The following is a 22183-nucleotide window of genomic DNA, read 5'->3' as shown; positions in this document are numbered from 1 at the left end:
ATCAGGAATGTGGGGAATGCTGAGGTTTCTGACACTCACTCCAGGGCCTGGGTATTAGTGCCTTGTAACTACTGATACTGAATGAGATGCCAGGCACTCCTAAGACAGAGAGAGCATCCACCCCTCTCCCCAGCACCTCAAGCCTTGGGCCTCTGAGGTCCCAGGATGGGACTGCTCATCAGGCTGGTCCCTGGGCAGAGACACTGGCTTAGGCGTATGAGGATGATTTAGGAGAGGTTTTCCTCAGAAGGCCTTTGTTCTCCTTTAGAGTTAGAGAGGCTGAAATGGTCAGCATCAGAGAGCAAGGCCAGGAAGGACCCAGTGTGAGGAATGGAGAAAGGAAGGCTAAGGGCCCTGGAGAAAGGCTTGGCTTTTCATACCGAAGTTTGCCATGAGTAGCTTTTTTGGGAAATACAGAGAAGACAATGTTCAACCTAAAGGGACCAATGACTAGTGGTAGCATTTTAGGTATGTGTAGTACGTGTTGGCCTAGGAGGCTTGATCATTTTGAGTGATGAGAGCCAAGGGAGGCACCCTAAAGGGGGGGGGGGCGGGGGGGGCTCAGACCACAGAGCTGGATGGACTGGGCTGTGTCCCGTAGGCCTCTTTTATTAATGTGAGGCACAAAGGCCTCTGCTATCTACCTGTCTTGTCCACAGGGGGTCTAGGATGGGGTCCTGTTGAAGCATAGGACCTTGGGTGAAGGACCTTGGGGGACAAGGCCTCCTGTGTGGGCTTGACCCACCAGGAAGAAGTCTCCGCCAGTCTGTCTGGGGACACTGGGGCAGGGCGGGGAGAGGTGCTGGGCAGGACCAGCTGGCTGCCAGTGCCCTGGTCCTCGCCCTCTGAGAGTGGAAGGGTGGGGGTGGCGGCTGCAGTGTTCCTGGCTGGGAGCCCAGAGGAGTCTTTTGTAATCACAACATGATCTCGTGTGCTGAGCAGCGAAGCCGGCAGGGAGAGGCCGGCAGAGGCCCGGCTCCGGTGGCTCCAGCTTCCCTCCTGCTCTGGTTCCCCCGGGGCTGTTCTGGAATTCTCTTGGTGCTCGCTGTTGCCATGCACTCAGCTGTGAGTGGCACCTTGCCTTTAGCGGGGGGCTTCTTGGGGCTGGGGAGGGCTGAGATACCAGGTAGCTACATTCCAGGGACAGCTGGGCCTGGGAGGAAGAGGACTGAATTGAGGCGGGTAGAGGGCTGGCCAGGGGCACTGGCTACAACAGAGACCCCACAGCCAGGCAAGGAGGGACCCAGGATCTCGATGCAGGGACATGGTTTGCCCTGGAGGGCTCCCTGGCTGAGACTAAAACATAGATACCCCTTTTTGCCTTGTTTGCCAGTGGCTCAGGCCTGGAGGGCTGGGCCCGTGGGAGCGGTTCTTTCCTGCGGATTGGGGTTAGGTCCAGAGAGTGGGGTCCAGGGCCTGAGAGCCCAGGACCAAGCTGGAAGACCCTTTTTATCTGTGGTTTTGGATTGGAAGGCAAACAGCTCCCCCCTCGACCTTCCAAATCTCCTGGCAGCTTCCCAGTCACGGCAGGTTCCACTGCCAGAGCCATTTATAACTCCTATTCCAGGCGCTGCTCGGCAGTGAGCTCCCTGGAGAGCCGGGGGAGGGGCAGCTGCTGCTGGGCACTGTGGTCATGAGTATTAGACCCTCACCTGTACCCTGGAGGAACTGGGATGGAGGCTTGGGGACTTCTATGGACCATCTTCCTAACTCCAACCCTCTTGTGTGGCCTGAACTATGAGTCTGGGGCCTGGTTCCCAGGTCGTTAGAATAAGGCTGATTGGGTAAATGTGAAAGGTGGGGTAAAGGTGGGGTAGGTCCAGCAGGCAGGAGCATGGGTTCCCTGCCCTCTGTAGGGACCTCACAGAGCTGAATCCCTGATGAGCAAGCAAGAAGAGAAGGATGCTGAGCTGGATCGCAGGATAGTTGCCCTGCGCAAGAAGAATCAAGCCTTATTGCGTAGGTACCAGGTGAGTGGGCTGCAACAGGGCTGAGAGGACCAACTTGGCTGGTGCCCCTGGCTGACCAAAAGGTGGCTACCTGCATGATGGGCTCTCCCTGCAGGCTGGAATGTGTCTCTAGGCCCAGGACTAGGGTTGGGGTGAACATGTTCCCTCTCAGAAGCTTGGTCAGGATCTCGGGCACTTGTGATGTGGTGTCTCTGCCTCCTGGTGTCCCCCTGGTGTCTCTTCATGTAGGCCTGTCAGCATCTGTGTCTCTGTGCATCTGGGGGGCCGTGGCCTGTGTTGACCCCCGGCCCTCCCACAGGAAATCCAGGAAGACCGTCGGCAGGCTGAGCAGGGGGGTATGGCTGTGACCACGCCAGAGCTCCTCCGACCTGATGGCCTCACTGTCACCATCAGCCAGATTCCTGGTGTAAGCTCACCCTGGAGATAGGGCGGGATGGCAAGGAAGGAAGTCCAGCCCATGTCAGGGGAGGACAACTGCCTCTGGCCCTCGTCTCCTATTTACCATTCTGGATTCACCCATTAACTCCTCATGCAGTCCAGGTCAAAGCTAAAAGGCCACCTAATAGAAGTCTCCCTATAGCCTTTCCCAGCCCCACAGCCTGCATCTTTGCCTTAAGCACAGGCTTCTGCTAATCCCCAGAGCCAGGTCTAAAAACCCTGCAGGAAGTGGGGGACAGAGAAGTTGGGGATGAAAGCCAGGAACAGTGTCTAAAGGACAAAGCTGCATTGTCTGAGAGCTCTGGATTTCCCAGCTCAAAGATGACGGGCCATTGTGGCATCTTGAGCCTTGGGTGGCCCTGGGCCCTGGATAACCTAATGCTGTTGGCATGTGAACTCCCCATAGAACCAACTTCTCTGGGCATTCCAGGGAGGGCCCAGGCTAGAACTCAGGCCTAAGAAATACCTAAAGAACCCAGCACCCAGGTCCTGCCCAGCACTGCTCATGTGGCCTGAAGGCATGGACACCTAATTCTGCAGGAAAAGCGGGTGGTCAGCAGAAACTGGGCAAGGAGCCCCCTCAAACCTGGAGTGGCCCATGAGATGCTTGAGGATGAAGATGATGGGGACCAAACTTTCTGTTTGGGGGAACGAGTGGAGCTGGCCGTGACCATGGAAAATAAAGCCAAGGTGAGCAGGTGTGGGGAGCATCTAGACCTCAGAGTAGGGGCAGTCTCCTGTCCCTGGCCCTGCCATGCTGTCCATCTTCACCTTCCCCAGGCCAAACGGATCGTAAGTGAAAAGCCTGCCAGAGCAAGGAACCAGGGGACAGATCAGCCACTTGGAGCAAGCCAGGGCCACAGCCCCTCCATGCAGATAGCCACCAGCTCAGATTCTTCACGGAAGGTACATTTTCAAAAAGGTAGAGAAGCTGAGTCAGACTCTCGTCAGCAGGATATGACCTAGGTAGCACCTGTGAGAATTTCTGCCCCTCCATCCTTTCTGTGGCCAGTTTCTACTTTGGGTGGATTTTGGGGGAGAGACAGTTGAAGCCAGAGATCCAGCCCCCTCCCTATCTAGCCTGGCTGGTGGCAGCCTGTGGGGAGAGTGTGGAAGACTGGCCATGTGCCAGCCGTGACCTCTAGGTGGCAGCAGCCCCTAGTCCTCGTTCTTGCTCAGAGCCTCTGGATGTCCCTCCCACCCTGGGCCACTCTACACACCTCTGCAAGGACCCTGTGTATGGGTGCTGTTGTTAGCCTCATTTTGTAGATGAGGATATGATACACAGAGAGGTTTAGTTACTTTCCCCAAACTCACATCTAACAAGTGGATGGAAATCATGGCCACGGCACATTAGTAGAGATGGAACAGATCTAATTTTTACATGGGAACGTGGAAACCTTGAGAAAAGAGTGGGTTAGTGGACCCTCCAGACAACTTCAATCTTTTTCCTGCTTCTTCCCCTCCCCACTACTGGGGCTGAGTGTCTTCTCCTTTCAGGGTGCTCGTGAACCCCGGAGTCCCGGCGTGGTCCCAGGCCTAGCTCCCAGAAGGCCAATGGGGGAGCCCCCAGAGGTGGGCTGGGACTATGCACAGTGGAAGCAGGAGCGGGAGCAGATTGACCTGGCGCGCCTTGCCCGGCACAGAGATGCACAGGGTGACTGGCGCCGCCCGTGGGACCTGGACAAGACCAAGCCCACGTGGGTGGCAGGGCTGCAAATCTTGCTGGGCTGACATGCTAATGGATCTGGGGTAGGGCTACGTGTGGGTGCTGCTTGGAGGGAGAGATCCTACTTGGGCCCTCTGGTAAGGCCCTGGGCTCAGGGCTTATGTGGGCACTGGGTGCCCCCACCTCTCTCTTTGGCCCATCATCTCCCTGCTGCCTTCAGTTCTGGGGCTGGGGCTGGGGGAGGCTGTGTTAGTACGGAGCCTGAAGCAACTTCTGTCCACCCAGCCACCAGCAACCTGACTCCCTCCTCTGTCTACACAGGCTACAGGACTACAGCAAGCCTAGGGACGAGGGCTCGGCCAGGGCGGGAGGCAGAAGGGGTGAGCCAACCCCACCTCATCCCCTGCACCTTGGCATTTCTCACTCTCCTCCTTTTCTCTGTTTCTTGGTTTCCTACTTCTTTTCAGAGCTGAAAGGAAGCATGGGAGGATATCTTCCTCCTCTCTTGCACCATCAGACCTCCTCGACTGTCCTCTGAGTCCACAGCTCTTGCTGGTTCTGGCCCCAAAAGGCCCCTGGAGGAGGTTTCGTGGAAGCTTGCCTCCACTGGGGTCTTTCAAGGCCTCAGTCTATACTGGGTGAAAGTCCAACTGGTCCTCCCCTGGCCTATTGCAGAAACAGCCTGTGGGTTTCTGGTGCCCTCATGCTATGTACAAGGAGGCTGGGGCCCCAAAAGGCCAATCAGGTCATCTAGCCAGAAAGTGGCAAAACTAGCACAGGAGGCCAGGTGGGGGCTTTTCTGGGGAAGTAGAAAACCCACAACTGGATCAGGACTGGTGACTTCCTGGTACTAGAAGAATTGGTGTTTCTGCTTTTGATCATTAATCACCCCACCCTTTCCTCATTTCCTTTGTCCCTCTTTAGGACCCAGGACCCACTGGAAGATACAGCCCCCACCATTGCCACCTGATGGAAAAGGTGAGTTGGGGGAGAAGAAGCAGGATCCCATCAGCTGGTGAGATACCAACTGCCTCAGCCTTCTTCTTTCCTTAATTTGTGGACCATATCCTGCAGGTCAGGGTGGACAGCTTGGCAGACCCTCGGTGGCGATAGCCACAGTCAGCAAAGCCCGAGGAACAGAAAGGCTGACTGGCAGAGCCCGAAGGTAATAGGTAGCAGGGGACAAAAATCAAAGCAGGCATCTATTTGTCCTGACTTCTTGGACAGGGCTGGATCCAGGTGCCTGCTCTGTCCCCTGGGCCCCTGCCTCCTTGCTGGCTGCTGTTGCTGCAGGTTAATGAGATACCAGGAGAGACCAGCAGCAGAGGCAGCAGGAACAGAGCCTGGCGTTCAGGGAGGCCACAGTAATTACAGCAGCTCCCTTCCCCTGGGAAGTGAGGAGTGCCTTTCTCAGGCAGTGCAGGCAGGGACATGCCTGGAGTCCCCATAGGAACTCAAGGTGTGCAACTAAGGTACAGCAGGCTTGGCCATAAACAGCAGCTGGGGACCCAGGATGGGGCCAAGGTGGGTAGCATTCAGGGGAAATGGTTGGAGTTGGGGAACAAAGCCAAACTGGGAGGGAAGCATTCTGGAATCTTATTCTGGGTCTGATTTTTCTCTGGGAACCCTGGGCTTTAGCTTCTCCCTGGGGGGACATGGGCACTGGCTGGGGTGATGTGAAATGGGGTAAGGGTAGGCTTAGGGCCTGCCACATGCTCTGTTCCTACAGGTGGGACATGAAGGAAGATAAAGAGGAGCTGCAGAGTCATGAAGTGGGTACTTGGAGATTGGATGGGGTGGGCTGGGGACATGATCCCTGAGTTTGCCAGCCAGCCAGGCTATTCTCTTGTTTCAGGGAAGCCAGAGCCCCAGAAAGACATCCAGTGCAGAGGAGGAGCGTGAACAGAAGCAGAGCGAGACAGAGCCAGGCCGACTAGAAAGGATTCCTGCAACTAGCTCAACCCTGTCATCCCCAGAGGGGCCACAAGGGGACACAGCAGCCTCCACAGCCAGTTCAGTCCCTTGCTCTCCAGAAGAAACTGACTTGGCTCCCCTTGACCTCTCTCTAGGAGGAGCCAGCAGTCCTGGGCCTGGAGAGAGCATTTGTATGCTCAGTCCAAGGCCTGAGGCCCAGGAGAGTTCTGTGTCCTGGCCAGATGGCTCTGAGAAGCAGTCCCTGGGATGGAATGCCCAGCAGTCTGGGCTAGATGTCCAGACTTGCTCTGAGCCACAAAAAGGAACCGGGGTTTTAGAGCCCAGAGAGGACAAGTCTAGCAAGGTAGGGGCCCAACAGAGACTGGTATCAAGAAGCAGGGCCCCCAGAGGAACAGGTCAAAGGGGAAGAGGCTCAGGTGTGAGGAGTAGGACAGGAGGTCCTGGCCCTTCAGGAAGATGCTGAGCATAGTGCATGGGAGATGGGGAGCCAGGTTGGGGAGAAGAGGAGGGAAGAACTCAGATGAGAGACTTCTGCATGATGGGCATCTGATTGCCAGTGAGCTTGTGCCAGTCTGACTGAGCAGTGTGGCAAACTCTGTGGCAGGGCCATCTTGTGAGGGCAAGGAGTTGCCTCCTCCCTGCACAGGATGTACACATCTCTGTGCAGTTTTCATGTACAGGCACAACCCCTGGTGTATTCCTAAGCTGGTGCCTGGTGTCTAAAGCTGGTATCACTGACCTGGGCCTACTGCTGCCCAAGCCACAAGTCTTTCCTACCTTTGCAAGACAGCAAAGCTTAGTAGCACCCAGCAATGGACTCCCCTGGCACCTGGCTGCTCTCTCCAGCTGCAGGCTTTTGTCTCCTCAGGTCCAGGTAGCCTCAAAGCTGTCACGGCCAACTCAGGCTCAAGCCCTTTCCCATACCCCTGCCTTTCACCCAGGTGACCCAAGTCCCAGACCCCTGGGATGGCCAAACCAAGGGAATCTCTTGCCAGCCTCCTGTTTCTCCTGGAAAGGAGAATGAGATCCAGAAAGAGGGAGGTCTTGCAGCTGACAGGGATTGGACTGGGAAGAGAAAGGAAGGTGTCTGAAAAGGTCTTCCCTCTGCAGTGAAATGGGCTGGGCAGGGGACCACCTCCTGTGCCCACAGCAGGTGGGAGAGCTCACTAGCAGGCATGCCCCTCTTCAACACCCAGGTCAGACATCCCATGCACTCTGAATGGAGGCAAGGGTCTGGCCCTGCACCTTGGGGTCCTTTCCTGCCTTCTCTTTCTTTTTCTCTTCCCCCACCTCTCCACACCAAGGCCATGGATTCAGACAGAGACTTGAAAGACAGAAGAACACAATTCCAGCTAAGTACGGACATTAGGACTTGTCTTTCTGACTTAATCTCCATTCCTGCCCCTCCCTGGAGGCCCACGTCTGGTGAATTATCCAGGCTCTGCACAAGCTGTGGCTTCCTTTCAATTCAGTGAACATTTCCTGAGCACCCTCTACCAGTAATCTACCCGGTGGGCGACAGTGACTCTGCAACTCAGTCATCCGGCAGCTCTAGGCTGAACAGCGGGAGCTGTTCTTGGCTGTAGGTGCCTGACAGTGCTGGGGGCAGAATGGTGGTAGGAGCCCAAAGAGAACCATTGCATCTATGCTTGGCCGAGGCAGGTGTTCCTCTCTTTTTTATGTGACACGTGCCATTTATTCCTGAGTTCGTGCCTGGATCTCACCGTGGCCCCTTCAGCTTCCTTCCCCTCTGACCCTACATGGTTATTCCTTTCTGGAGGGTTGTGGGCCTCTCATTGCCTTCTGAGGCGCTAGGGAGACTCCTGTGATCAGGAGTGACTCCACCATTATATGTGAGGCCTGAACTGGGGGGTCCTAGCTCAGGCTTCCTCACTAGCTCTTGGCTTCACTCCCAGCCCGCCTACTCAGAAAGGGGTATCTCTTCCTGACTGTTTAGAAAACTCTTCTCACACTCTCATGTGAAGAGTCATGCAGATTCTAATGTCAGGTCTGGGGAAAACCTGAGCGCTTGCACCTCTCATAGGCCCCAGGTGAGGCCTCTGCTGTTGGCTCCTGAACCGCACCTTTTAAGTGGCAAGGGTCTGGACTATAAAATATGTTGAGGACTGGGGGCCAAGGCCACCTCTAGATTCTAAGAATGGGTTACTGGCTTTGTAGGGATTGGACGAATGCTACACTTACCAGGTGGAGGGGGCTTCCTGGCTTCAGAGTACAGTGGGAAGCAGAGGCTCCTGGGAAGATGCTTTAGAGGGCAGTGTCAACTCCCTGGTACACCAAGAAGCAGCTGGTCAGGAATGTGATGGGATGAAGCTGGTGAAAGCATTGGTGTGGGGTTGATCAATGGAAGTTTAAAAAGGCTTGGAAACATTCCTATGCATGTGGGGTGTACCTGGGCCAAGGGTGATGTATTCAAACTCAAGTTTTCCTCTTGCTTTCCTAGTCACAATTACATGACTTTGGAGTGTGGAGCCCATGACTCCCAGAGAATGGGACTTGGGTAGAGGAGGTTTAGGCAGAGCCCTTGATTTCAGATGTCTGAAAACTACTGCAATCAAGAATTTGATTTCTGGACTGAGGCTGTAGATCAGGGGTAGAGTGTATGTTTAACATACATAGAACCCTGTGTTCAATCCCCAACACAACAGAGAGAGAGAGAGAATTCAAGAAAGAGAATTTGAATTCTAAGAATCACAATTTGTTCCCAAGCACCAATACTTGTACAGATATGCCTTCAGTTCAGGTTATAGACCAAAGCATGTTTGACCATGGGGTGAGGATGTTGAAATTGGGCAGAGCTCTGGTTCAGTCTTATAAAGGTTCCTAAACAGGAGAGAAAGCTGGGCAGATGGGCTATGAGGACATGAGGCAGAATTCTCTCCACAGGGTAATGTCCAGAAAGCTGTTAGGAGGAAGAATGTCCTAAGGGTAAGAGAAAATAGAGACTAGTGTAGGATATCTTCATCTAGAAGATGGTAGGTAGTACAGGTAAAAATCACTGAACTTTTCCTGAAACGGGAATTCTCTTCTTTGTGACAAAGGAAGCGACAGTTATGGCAGCTACCCCTCCTGCTCTAGGATAGAACCAGCTATGGAGCAGGAGGGAAGTGTAGTTAGGCAGGAGAGAAGTGTAGTTAGGCAGCCCGCCATAGCCCTCAAGGCCTTGGAGAGCTGACAGTATCCTTTCCTAGCTCCTTTGTTTAAAGGCTTGGCTGATGGAGCCTTCGTTTGGGATGCCCTTTTCCTCTCCAACCACCAGACAAGACTACTCTTCAAAAGTGAAAGTCCATCAGAGTCTAGGGGTGTGGCTCAGTGATAAGAGTGCTTGCTTAGCATGCTTGAGGCCATGGATTCAACCTCCAGCACTACAAGAAAGAAAAAAGGTTATCAGGAACCCAGGGGTATAGCGCTGGAGGACACACAGAAGTGAGAAGGAGCCAGCAGGGAGAGTTCTCAAAACAAGGAGAGGAGGAGAGGCCAAGGCCTTTTTGTCTGGGGCCCATCTCACTTTGACAAAAGGGGAACACAATAGACCAGACTTTGAGAAAGGTACATGTTTTGATGACAAGCAGTGTGGTGGAGTGGAACAAACACAGGCCTTCCCTGCAATAGACTGAATCTGAACCCTAGGCCTGACATCTGTCAGATGGGTGACCTTGGCCAATTGTAACTTCTAAAAGCCTCAGTCTCCTTATCTGAAAAATGAGACTAGTAATACCCACCTTGAAGGATTGTTGAGAAAATTAAAGATAAGAGCATGCAAAATATACCTGGCATGCAGGAGCTACTCAAGTAGCAGTGGCCTGGCACATAGGAGACACGCAGTGAATTTGCTGAATAAACAAAATGGCTATTTGGTGTAATCTCTGTCTAATTTGTTCTCTCTTTCCTTTAACTTTCTCTTTTACCTTCCTCCTCACTGGGAACCAATGGATTCTCAGGCAAATGAGGCATGGTTTGTAACATTTATCCAGTCCTCCAGGACAGCTTTTTTTTTTTTTTTAAATCCCCTGGGTTGTCTGGTGGAGTTAAAAGCCTCACCAAAAGTCCCTGCTTTTACAGAGTCCTTTGTCCTCATGGACTGGCTCTATCTGTTCCCCACTTAACTCTGCACATAAGCTCTCTGGCCTACAGTAGTTCCTCTGCTGTTTATATTAGGAACAACTTCATAAATTCATATCACAGTTTTTATTTATTTAATATTTTCCCCAGAAACTAACCCCCTTGGGGAGTGTGTTCTGTGCCTCACAGAGTTAAAACTCGCCACCCAAAGGAGCAGTATGGCTTTATTTTCTTATGGTCAAGGAACAGGTAATTGGGGAACCTTGGAAGCAGGAGATTCCCAGCTATCTAACAAGATGCAAGTCTGGGAGGTCAGATCACCTGTCAACTCCACACCTGACTGTGTCCTCAGGGTCAGGAACAGGAGGAAAGATGATACTAGACCCCATTAAAACAATAACAATAAAAATAAGGAAATGGCAAAATCTCCACATGGCTGTTTTTTTTTTTTTTTTCTTTTGTAGATTAAATTGGAGGTGGGGGTTGGGGGGCAAGGTAATAGGAAAAACTAAAGACACCATTTACTTCTGTCTCTTATGTCATTTATCAGTGTCTACAGATTCTGCCAGCATCTCTTTCTGCACCAGGGTTAGTTATCAGGGTTTATGAGGAAAGGCTGATGGATGACCACTCCTCCCTGCAGGGGTGAACTCAGGGCTGGGAAAGGCAATGAGAGGAGCCAGCAGAAAGCATGGGGCGAAGCTGCTTTCTCTCAACAAGTCTGCTCGGCCTACGTCACAGCGCTCATTAAGCATCCACTTGACGCCAGGGAAGTGAAATAGCACAGACCTGGCACAGAAAGGACAAATGTGGCACCCACTGCTCCTTTTAAGGACTGGCTCGAAAAGCGGCAGGCCCCAGAGCAGGAGGTGAGGCAAACACATCAGTACCTTTGAGGGAGAGGGAGGAGGACTCTGCCTCCTTCTTAACAAGCTCTCCAGGGCAAGTTCTCCTGCAACTGTCAAAAAATAATGGAAAGTGTAGGCTCTTTTCCCTTTCCTTACAAACTCCAGGGACACAATATTTCCTCTTCCCCCAGCAGGGCAACTGGCTTCAACAAAGCAAAAGGTCATAAGTCATACTGATGAACAGCTGTCAAAATAGAAATATCCTAATCCTAAGCTACAGACTCAGAGGAAAAGACTGGGCTAGCAGTTCTCCAACTTCAGTGTGCATCAGAAACACCTGGAAGGCTGCTTAAAACAGAAGACTGGCCAGGTGCAGTGTGGCACATATCTATAATCCCAGTGACTTGGAAGGCTGAGGCAGGAGGATCACAAGTTTGAGACCAGCCAGGGTAAAAAGTGAGACCCTGCCTGAAAATGAAAAATATCTAAAGGGTTGGGGATGCAGCTCAGTGGTAAAGTGCCCCTGGCTTCAATCTCTAGTACCAAAACAAATAAAATCCAAAACACCAGAAGGCTGGGATCTACTTCCTGAGTTGCTCATTCAGTTAGTCTGGGATAGGACCTGAGGTGTCATGGTTCTACCAAGTTCTCAGGTGATGTTGTTGGTCTCAGCACTGGTGTCATGTTTACTACATACCCCTTCATATTTATTTCCATGCATCAATTTTCCTCTGCCCAGAGGGCCAGACATTCCTTTGAAAACTATTACATCATGTGTATACACTATTTTTTTTATTCCAAGATGTCAAAGCCCTTTTACATTTCTGACTTCCTTTTGCTCTCATGAGGTTCCCTTTGGCTGGCAGAAAAGAGAAGTCAAGGGGTCTTGACAAATGCCACTGTTGAGTCCCCAGGTTTCCTATCTTGCAGTTCAGGGGTCCCATCCAAGAACACACTGCTTCCCCACTCAGGTCCTAGTGATGCCATGAGCTGCCTGCTCAAGAGATTGGCTACTCTGACTAAACACTGCTCAGGACACCAGCAGTGAGCTTAGAGGGCTGGTGGCCTCCAGGTCACAAGTCAGAGAGACATTAACTAATCAATATGAACATTGAGGGAGCAGAGAAAGGTAAATTTAAAAGGAAATCCTTGGTAATTAACACGATTGCTTTTATTGAGCCCCAATTTTTTTTTTCTTTTCAGGACTTTTGTGGCTGACTTGGCAAATGTATAAACTAATAAATAGTTCTTGTTTTGATAATAGTGGTTTATGAAAAATATCTCTTAAGATAGATATTAGTTGGAATCTTATTGTTATTTAACTGAAAACTATTGCAAAAACAGATTAAATTAAGAAAACAGGACAGTTTAGCAAGGGAAGACACTTGTGAACATGATTATAAACTGTGTGGTAATTTTCTTGACCTATCTTGTACCTTAACCAACATTTTTAGAACTGAATGAGGCATAGGAAATCTGGCTTGGGTAGAGTGTTCCTCACTGACCAGAGGGGGTTGACATGCACAGTGTACCACATGGAGCCAGGACTATTTCTGACAGAGAATGGACAGCCTTGTAGAGTCTGGGTATGTGGCAAAGGGAAGCTTCTGTTTAATTAGCTATGGAGGGAACAAAAAGCACAACATAGGCTTTCTGGCAACCTTAAACCACAGGCTATGTAGTGAAACAGATGTGACCCCAAACAAACAAAAAACTGTTAACAGAGCAGCTATTTTTAGAACTCATCATTAGGGCTGGGACAGAGGAAACAATGAATAGGTCACATAGCCTATATTGTGTCCATTAAGCACCACATAGAATATAGCAGTAGACTTCTGGCACCAGGATAGTATAGGAAACCCAAGCCTGAGTCCATTGACTTGAAAATAAACTGAGGCCAGAGAGGTCAGTGAGGCTAAAATTTGCAGGGGTCCTCTTGCACCAGGGCTGTGGTTGGTTACACATACCCAAGTGGATTATGCCAGGGATGCCACAATGACCTTAGGGCCAATACCATCCAACAGAGTGATCAACCAGGTGTTCAATAAACTCTGAGTACCTACTGTTTTGTGCTTGGAACTAAGTACTAGTAATAATAAACGAGCAAAGCCATTATAGTTCCTTCTTCCACCAAGGGAGGAGGAAAACAAAATGTACAACTGTGGCCCTTTTGTTACTGAATTGCAATTCCAGAAATATCTCCATTCTCTGTAGACAGGAAGGGGAGGACAATTATTACCCTTTTAAATAGCTGTGGTAGCCCTAAAACTTGGGACCTGACCTTTTAGTTCTCCTTAAAGAAACATGTAGGAACAAGTAGATGCTCTGCATTCAGCATTTCAAAACAGGATATAAATACTCAACTAAAAAATACACTTAGAATTCCCCAGTGAAAACTGAAAAACAAGGTAGACAAAAAATCTTTCAAAACCATGGTCTTATACCATGTAGAAATCTTCAGCTACTAGGAAAACAAATATTTCTTATACTTAACACTTCAGAGAAACTTTTTTTGCACCTGAATACTGATAGAGGAAAAAAAGGTACTCTCACAAGATCTGCCCAAAGGGTTCTTTGATCCTATACCTTCTAGAACTTCCTTTTCAAAAAAGGATTCTCTCTTCTTTCAAATTTAGGCTGCCAGGAAATAAGTGCACATAAGCAAATACCTAGAAATGGTCCTAGTAGCACTAGTGCAAAGGAATAGAAGGAAAATAACCCCGTTTGCACAGATCTTTCCTTGGCTTAAAACCTAATGAACGATTTTGTAGCTCATTTCTAACTCTTGCAAAACAAAAGCTGTTCTGACCACTGCTCCCAGCCAACCAGGCCCTGTCCTAATCTGTCAGTAGACTCCTGCTGTACCTACTGCTCTCTGTGCCCAATGTGTGAAGCCATGTGCAGCTGCAGAAACCACATGTCACCATCTGCAGAAAGGAGGGGCTGACTCAAAAGAGCCTGGAAACTCTTTCACTCCCCTTCTGCTCTGCCTTACCAAGCCCTCTCACAGAAAGCCATTGTGTAGGCTGAAGAGGGAAATAAAGGAAGGGCGGACTTTTTCCATGCCTCCCTGCAGACTACAAGGTGATGTAAAAGCACAGTGGCTACCCCCCAACAGCTCTGGTGAAGTACAGGCCTCAGGGGGCCCCACCAACACTGGCTTCTCACTCCGGATTTGTACTGGGTAGCATTGTCTAATAATGAGCTGAGCTCAATTGCTTACCATGTATTTTGCAGCATAACTAATCCCTTATATTTGTGCTTTTCACCCACATGTCTTTTTTGTTTGCTTTTAAGGGGAGGAAATTCTTACCTTTGAAGCAACCTATACCTCTCAGCCACTGGGCTCAGCGGTAGACAAAGCTCTGACCAAGTAGTGAAGCAGCATCAGTTTGTCTTTCCTAGTGTTAACACTTCCTGCCTGAGTTACCTAGGGGCTAGAGGTTTACCAGTGAGAACAGTGATGCCATCAGGCAGCTTATCCTCATCTCAGTACTGTGTCCAAAAAAATGTTTGCAATAAATTTTAATATCCATGCTTACTGGTCCTTTAGCTTTGTCAGATAGGCATCAGCTCAGAGTCCTTTTAAAGAAAAATCTTTTCATCCTTTTTAAGGTTAACAAAAGGTGGTTGAGCTAGATACCACTGTTCTTCTGACCCCATGATTGCTTCTTGACTAAGATGGATTCTGCCACCCTTCATGAATCAATTCGGTCAAGCCATTGGGCATTGAGCACAGTAAGACAATTGCTTTTTTCTCCTATCCTAAACCTATTTATCACCACTCATCTGCCACATCTCAGATCACCTCCGCTCTTTCCCACAAAGTCGATAAGAAAAATGATCGATTTACACAGGCTTAGGCAGAGTTCTTAGAATGTATTTTTGTTCACCTGAAAAATAAAACTTTTAAAAAATATACAGGACTTTTTGAGTACAGGTATATTTTGAATGGCTGAATTATAAATAACGTCTCTGGTCATGTTCACAGCTAGGGCTGGAGCAAATGTCCCAATTCCAGTGAAGGCTTTAAAGAGTCAGGAGGCCAGCTGGACCCACGAGTGGTCTCACTGGACTCTCTGATCCATCCCAAAGTGAATTTAAACAGTCCAGAAAGCAGGGTTAGGGGGACAGGGGACTAGACTCCAGATGTTCTTCTGAGAGTCCAAAAGGTTCTTGGGAATAAGAGATCAATTTACAAATTATTAAAATATAGGACTAAAAATTCACACAGTAAATATAAATTACAGGCTATTATTGAAGTTATAAAGTGGCATTTTATGTTTCTTACCCCAGTCTCTCACCAAAAATTTAAAAAAGCCTCATAGGCTTCCTAATGACTGAAGTCTTAGTTGGCTGCTAAGAAACCTCCTCTAAGCCCAGGCTGTTACCAGCAGGGAGTTACCAGCCTGCCAGTAGGCTGCAACAGCTCAGTTGCTATTTTCTTGCCCACAACAGGACATGGCTTAAAGCAAAGCTATTGTCCTGTAAACTTGGATCAGCGCTAACTAGAGTGTAGGCCAGAAAAATGGAAAGACAAACTGTTTCAGGACTCAGGTGGATAAGTTTTCTTTTCTAAAGTGCCTCATTTCCCAAAAAGGAAACGCTAAGGGGTTTGATATCTTGTCACTACCCACTCTCAATTGCCTAAAAGCAAGTGGCAGAAGGAAACGGAATCCAAATTGAGGAAGTATAATTCTTGCTGCCCCAGAGCTATACATGTGTCATTTCTCTGGATGTTTGTCACCTCCTCTATAAAATTATAGGCTGCATTTAAATGGGGCTTATCAGGAAAGGTAAACTAATTCAACCTTCCCATAGCTGGTCTCTTAGCTGGCTATCAAAACACAATCCTTAAACACAGTAAGTAAGCACAATCCTGAGTTTGAAGCCTACCTTTCTGATTCTGCAGTCTAACTCAAAACCAGAGAACATGATCAAAGCTCTGGTTTTACAAGATTTTGTCCCAACTTTGGAGCAGCTCTGTTGCTACAGGCTCAGGAAAGAGGGAAGGCAAAGGTGAACAAGACAAGATCTTGAGGAGCAGGGAAAAAAATAAATAATTAAATAAAACTCCTGACATTCTACTTACAACAACTTGTTCTTTCAAAAAGAAGGGGAGGGGAAGTTCAGGATTAAAGCACAATGGCACTGCTCTTTCCCTTCCATTGTCTCTGGCACACATCCAGATACTCAGAGCTGCAACAGGAAGCCACTTTGGTGGGGGCACTAGGGTGGAAAGAGGAGGGGATCAGTACATTCTTCACCCTCCCTAAACTGCTTCCACTTCTAAGGTTTTTTTGTCATGTCAACGGTCTAAGAATGATTATACTCTTGTGTAAGAACGCCATAAACCTATCTTTCTGAAATAGGAGGGCAACAGGGAAAGAGTGGGTGATGAAAAAAGCTATTTGTGCCTTTCTGGCTAGGTGCACTTTGGGGGCCAGCAAATAGCCCTTGCAGGACCCCATCAGTCAGTAGCTACCCAGGGTGTGGGAGGATACATAGAATTCTATGTGATTATAGTTTCTAGTGCATATGTCAACAACTATGTACAGGGATCTATAAATTAAATGCATGTCTGGCCACTGCAACTAGGTTGACGACGTACCTGAGCTCCACTACTTTTGGTGCCCTCTTCCCTTTTGAGAGCTTCGGCTTATCAAAAAAGAGCCCCTACAGCTCCCTCCTTCTAGGGGTGTGGGGAAGCCCGAGTAACCCTGCATGTAGGATACACCAGAGCTAGCGGCACAGAAGGGTTCAGTACTAGGATCTCCCCACCCTCCCCCATCCCCCTTATGGCTCAGGGCCCTGGCGCAGCACGGGGTCCTGGGAAGATCAAACCCCGAGTCCCGGCGAATCGGCGAATCGGCAAATCGTGGTCCATTGGCTGCGGGCCACCCATTCCCGAGGCGAGCAGGAGATCATCTGGATGAAGGGGGGCGTTCGCTCCCGTAGGGGTCACTCCCGAGGGCTCTCCGCCCTGACCTGCTGCAAAGTCCAGCCTCTGGGCTTGGGGAGGATGGTTCCCCACCGCCCCCGGCGCTGAGAGGTTCAACGACTCCCGGCCGCTGCTGCAGATTCCTCCTCATCCTCGTCAGGCCCCCGCGGCCGCTCGAGCGGCCGGGCCAGGGGGCTGTCAGCAGTGGGGTCCGGGGGTGCGAGCCGCGCCGCCTGCAGCGGGGGCGCGTCGCGAGGCGCCTCGCGGCGGGACGACCTGGTATTGTTGGGCCCTGCAGCCGCCGCCCCCGAAGTCCCGGACGGGCCGGTGGCGTTGGAGCCGCCCGGAGGCTGGCCGGCTGCTCCCCCCGAGGTCCCGGCGCCCACCGGCTGCCAGATGAGGCTGTAGTAGACGGCGAGCACGATGGCGGCCAGCGACACGGAGAGCACGTAGGCGAACACGGTGGCGAGCCGGACCCACTTCTTGTTGGTCTTGGCCGCCATCTTCGCCTTCTTGTCCCCGGTGTAGGTGGCCGGCTTGCCCCGCTCGGCCGGGGCCGCGTCGCGCTCCTTCATGGGGGGGCCCCGGCCTTTGCCCCGGTGCTCCACGGCCCCGGCTGGAGGGGGCCTGGCGGCCTGCGAGGACTGGACAGGGGGCGGCCCGGCGCCCTCGGTTCCCGGCGGCTCCGCGCTCCGCCGCCGCTCCTCACGCCGCCCGCCCGCAGCCCGCCACCGCGTCGCTGCAGCCGCCGCCGGGGCCTGGGCCAGTCACCGCCGCCAGCGCCGCCGCCGCCGCCGGCCCGTCAGCTGCTTCCCCGCCGCCGCCACAGCCACAGCCGCCACAACCGCAAGGCTCCGCGTCCCCATCCGCCGCCGCCGCGCGCTCCGCCACCGCCGCCTGCCCGGCCGCCGGCCGCCCGGTCTCCAGTGGCCGCGCGGACAGCGCGCTCGGCTCCAACCCGGCTCCCCCGCCTCGCGCGCCGGCTACAGGGGCGGGGGAGAGCGCTGCTGGGGGCTGCCTCTTAAAAGGGCGACGCTGGGGTCCGGAAACGCTGCTCAGGGAGGCGGGCTGAGGTCGGGCGCAACGATCCCCCCCCCCGCCTGGACGCCCAGTTAAGAGAGAATTAAGGGAGGCTGGTTCTTAAAGCAGCGATGTCGCGGCCGCCCCGCGCGGGCTGGTGCTGGGAGGACCCAAGACCGTAGCGCCTCTTTAAAAGGGGAACGACGCTGTTTGGGGCGGAGTGAGGGACTGGAAGAGGGGCGGGGAGGGGCGGTCGGAGCGCTGAACTGTCAACTCTAGCACCTCCCCGCTCCGCCCCAGGCTCCGAAGTGACAGGTGGAATAGCAGCCCGGGTTTCGGGACCCCAGGCCTCAGTTTATTCCTGCGACGCGCGGGTCATACCACTTTCGTGCTCTCTGCTCGCGCATGGCTCCACGTATCTCCGAACTGGTTTCCCAGGCCCCTTCACACCTAAAGAGCAGGATTCACGCCTGGGATAGGCAGCCAAGGAACCTGGAGCGTTCACTGAGGCCACCTCTGGTCGCGTTCCTTCTCCTAGGGTCAGACTGGGCTTGGGGATCCTGTTGGCATCTTCCCAATTCCCTGTCCTCTCAGATGCCTCAAGCCAAGTTGCCCAGACTTCCCCAGGCCTCCAGGACTGAGTTTGTTTTCCAGATTCTCCTGCCACCCTAGTCTTGAAGTTCACTACAAGTCCCAAGTCCTGCTTTTTGGGTTTTAGACTTCCAGACTTGATTTGAACCCAAGGGGCTTCACTGAACTGATGGAGTGTGGCTTCCAGATTTTCCCCTCCGTAATCCTCTTTTGGCCTCAGAGCCTGGGTGGTTGTCCTCCCTTTTCCTTGTCCCCTTCCAATGTGAGATTTGTCTTCCCTGGCTCCAGGCCAGGGGCCAGGCAGTGGGGTTCGTGCTTGTTCTTTGGACCCCTTGAGTGCTGACAACCCTTCTCCTAGTTGGGACTCTCATTAGCCACTTTCTTTGTGCTTCCCTCTATCCTTCCACCTGCTTGTGTCTTTTCCTTCCCCATCCTTGTTCCCTCTCTGTGAGACTTTCTAGAATTTCAGGTTCCCTCCTCCTTGAATCCTATTTCCTGTGTTCCCAGAACTGGCTGTATGGACTGCCTCCTGGATATCTGAATATATGAAGGAGACTGTGTCTGTGAGAGTGTGTATGTGAAAAAGGACTGTGGTCCTGAAGGGGGTCTGTAGAGAACCCTCACTATAGCCCCTGCAAGTGAGAGTCTGACCTGATTTCTGACCTTGTGGGGTCCCCTCTTTCCTTCCCACTTCCCATCCTCTCCAGGAGCCTTTGACTTCCAGACCCCTGAGTTTCTCTCTATTATTACTGCCCTACCACCTCCTCCCACAGAAGTCAAACAGCTACCAGAGTTGAGTGTGCTGGTGATCTGAGCCTCTATCTGGGCCACTTGGTGAGTGCTAATGGAGGGTAGTTCTACCACTAGCAATGGACAGCTGGGTGCTATTTCAAGGAAAAACCTTTCTTTATACTTTCTAAGAAATTTCAAGGCCAATGGGAACTAGAAGTGTTTATTGCCTTCTGTGGGCTGATAAGGAGGAAATAACCCACTCCTTTCCCAACCTGCTCCCAGGTCAGCCTAAGGTGGTCTTGAAGGCAGCCTGTGCAATTAAAAATTCCTAAGTTAAAATACATTAATTATCTCTGAAAGTTGTCCTCTCTTGTTTCCCCCTGATCTCTGGCTTTCCTGGCAGAACGGATCATACAACTATCCCAAGGTGAATTATTTTTAAAGATTCCAGGAATAGTCAATACAAAGTTTCCTTTGATCCCCTTTCTGGAATACACTCCATATTGCTTCACCATATTTTGGGTATAAATTAAACTTCATTTTTCTTGCTTGGTTCCCAGCAAAGTAAGAAAACAGCATGTAACTCTACTATACTAAAGAATAATATACTTGAAGCTCTTATTCAATTCCTCTTACCCTATTCTTCTCCAAACTAAACAGTGCCAGATTCTTTAACATGTCATCAATAAGCCCTATTTATTATCTGGATTTACATAGTGTCTTTTACCCTTGGAACTCAGAATGCTTTCAGATATAATTGAGCCTGATCTCCCTGGTGCCTGAGCCATTAAGAAACCATTAGTGGATTCCTGTTGCAAGCAACTAAATGGCCCCCTAGTGGACTGAAAGTGAATATGCTTCTCTAAGTGCCTCTCCCCCATGAAGGATAGGCACAAATCAAGAGAATCAAGGCAACTTGGGGACAGACTGGGCCCAAAAGGCCATTTTTGTGACTACCCACACGGACCCTAGAGCCTTATCCACAATATCCCCATAGAGCACCCTCCAGAATTGGCTAAATGACCATCTATGATGGTGTACCTTGTTGTCTGCTCCCTGAGGCAACTGTTTCAGGCCTTGGAAAGTTCTGACCAATTACAACAGCAACAAGAACCATCCCTTAGAATGTGCTAGGCACTATACCAAGACCTGCATTCCTTGTTTCATGGTCTCATAGCAATTTATCAGGTAGTTACTATTTGTCTTCATTTGGTAGAAGAAACTTTTTCAAAAAGGCTTAGGAACTTACCCAAGATTACAGAAAATTTAAGTCTTTCTAATTCTAGGGCATTAGGTTTTTGATCCCTGCTCTACTCTGTCTCATAAGCACAGCTGAACTTTGTCTCTGTAGTGGATGTTATGGGGTACCACCACCTAGGTTACCCTCAGCATGGAGACACTCATTTCCCCAGCTGCCAGCAGTGTCAGCTACTGATGGCTCATAGCTGAGACTGTCCCTGGAACTTTCCCTTAAGCATCAAAGGATTTGTCTTTTTCTCTTGATTTCTAAGACTAATAAATAGAGCCAAATTATAACAAAACCCTACTGGAAATGTGCAGGGTCCTGCTGGGAATGAAAAAGGCTATGTCCTAAAGTAGCTAACATGGAGTAGCAGGAGCCAGGAGAGGATGTAGAGTGTGGGCTGAACATTAAGTTGAGTTAGGGAGACTTTTCTTCTATGAGAGAACACTCCTGTGAGGCAGGATTTAATACCCTGATAAGGATCCTTGGAGACAGGAGAAAGGCAATGGCCTACCAAAGTGCAGTGGAAATGCCAGAAACATGATGACAGAAGATAGAAGAAGAGCTTGGAAAGCTCAGAGAGCAGTCATGCTATGGTGGGTATTCTGTGTACAGTGAGAAATCACTTAAGTCCTGCAGGAGAGCCCAGTGAATACTATGGTATCAAGCAACAAGGAATGACTATGAGAGGGATACCAGAATCACTGAGCAGCTCCTTGGACTGTCCTCTGTGGGCCAGTAAGAAGCCCTTTCAGAACTGGCTTCCTGATAGCAGTGGGAATGATAGGACCATGAAATAATAGAAGCTGGATGTTTACATAGCTATTGTAATGAGCAGCAAGTTGGAGTGGCTTTGGGGGGTCTTGAATGGTAGAACTATGGAGATGACTAATAGCCTAGCATCTCTGGAGCAAGCTCTATGGGCAGCTGGTAATGGTATTGCTCAACCTATAACCTGGTTTCTCAAACATCTTGCTTTTAGGATCACTTTACACTCTTAAAAATTGAGGTCTCGGGCTGGGGTTGTGGCTTAGTGTTAGAGCATGTGTGAGGCAACACATATGAATAAATAAATAAAATAAAGGTGTATCAACAATTAAAAAAATTATTTCATGGTCTCATAGCAATTTATCAGGTAGTTACTATTTGTCTTCATTTGGTGGAAAAAAATTGAAGTCTCCAGAACCAGTCATGAAGTTGCACCTCTGTGGTCCCAGACAACTTGGGAGATTGAGATGGAAGTATCACATCAGCCCTGGAGTTTGAGACTAGCCTGAGCAAGCCAGCAAGACCCCATCTAAAAAACAAACAAAAATTGAGGTCTACAATGAGTTTTGTTTAGGGGGATTATACCTATCAATACTTGCCATATTCAAAATAAGAGAGAAATTTGTAAAATATTAATCCATTTAAAATGATAATCTCATTACATGTTAATAGATAACATGTTTTTATAAAAATGTATATGTTATAAAATTTAAAAAATAGCACACAGACTATGAGGTTCTTGTTCTGCTCCCTGGTGGAAGTGTTCCTTCTGAGAATCAGACTCTCTGAACCTAGAGGGCCTGGAACTATAGAAACGCAGGCAGTGATGGTAAGTGAAGTCCTTTCTATTTCCACCTCTGGTTTCCTGGACCTCAGTATTCCACATGTTGGGACACAACATCATATAATAATTAATTAGGATGCATACTTCATCCTGGAGCCTGTTAT

At 50.2% G+C, this 22183-nt stretch overlaps 2 protein-coding genes across 4 annotated transcripts; one reads left to right on the top strand and one right to left on the bottom strand.

Moving 5' to 3' along the window:
- The first annotated feature begins 931 nt into the window (after positions 1–931).
- On the top strand, positions 932–9893 carry Ccdc9b (coiled-coil domain containing 9B). 3 transcript variants are annotated; one of them, XM_027923597.2, is made up of 11 exons: positions 932–1065; positions 1857–1970; positions 2269–2376; positions 2949–3098; positions 3189–3314; positions 3909–4108; positions 4399–4457; positions 5002–5055; positions 5152–5242; positions 5807–5849; positions 5933–9893. In XM_027923597.2, exons 1-11 carry the CDS (start codon positions 1054–1056, stop codon positions 6473–6475), a joined length of 1500 nt encoding a protein of 499 aa, XP_027779398.2. In that variant the 5' UTR covers positions 932–1053; the 3' UTR covers positions 6476–9893. The 3 variants fall into 3 exon arrangements, with proteins under 3 accessions (XP_027779398.2, XP_071464189.1, XP_071464190.1); XM_071608088.1 differs by lacking the exon at positions 4399–4457 and having other exon boundaries at positions 3909–4065; XM_071608089.1 differs by lacking the exon at positions 932–1065 and having other exon boundaries at positions 1873–1959.
- Positions 9894–14799: 4906 nt separating this feature from the next.
- Inafm2 (InaF motif containing 2) lies at positions 14800–17988 on the bottom strand. The gene has a single exon (XM_027925869.2). The coding sequence runs from the start codon at positions 17454–17456 to the stop codon at positions 16995–16997; it is 462 nt and encodes a 153-aa protein (XP_027781670.1). The 5' UTR covers positions 17457–17988; the 3' UTR covers positions 14800–16994.
- Positions 17989–22183: the final 4195 nt, after the last annotated feature.

Source organism: Marmota flaviventris, chromosome 2 (assembly GCF_047511675.1).
Source record: "Marmota flaviventris isolate mMarFla1 chromosome 2, mMarFla1.hap1, whole genome shotgun sequence".
Taxonomy (NCBI): domain Eukaryota; kingdom Metazoa; phylum Chordata; class Mammalia; order Rodentia; family Sciuridae; genus Marmota; species Marmota flaviventris.
Note: the sequence above shows the minus strand (reverse complement) of the source record. Positions and strands in the feature narration are given on the sequence as shown.

Bases quoted from the DNA above. Each gene is read 5' to 3' on its own strand.
- Ccdc9b (XM_027923597.2), top strand. The intron at 1,971-2,268 runs GTGAGTGGGCTG...GCCCTCCCACAG, and splicing joins CCTTATTGCGTAGGTACCAG to GAAATCCAGGAAGACCGTCG. The intron at 2,377-2,948 runs GTAAGCTCACCC...CTAATTCTGCAG, and splicing joins CCATCAGCCAGATTCCTGGT to GAAAAGCGGGTGGTCAGCAG.
- Inafm2 (XM_027925869.2), bottom strand. From the start codon at position 17,456: ATGAAGGAGCGCGACGCGGCCCCGGCCGAGCGGGGCAAGCCGGCCACC.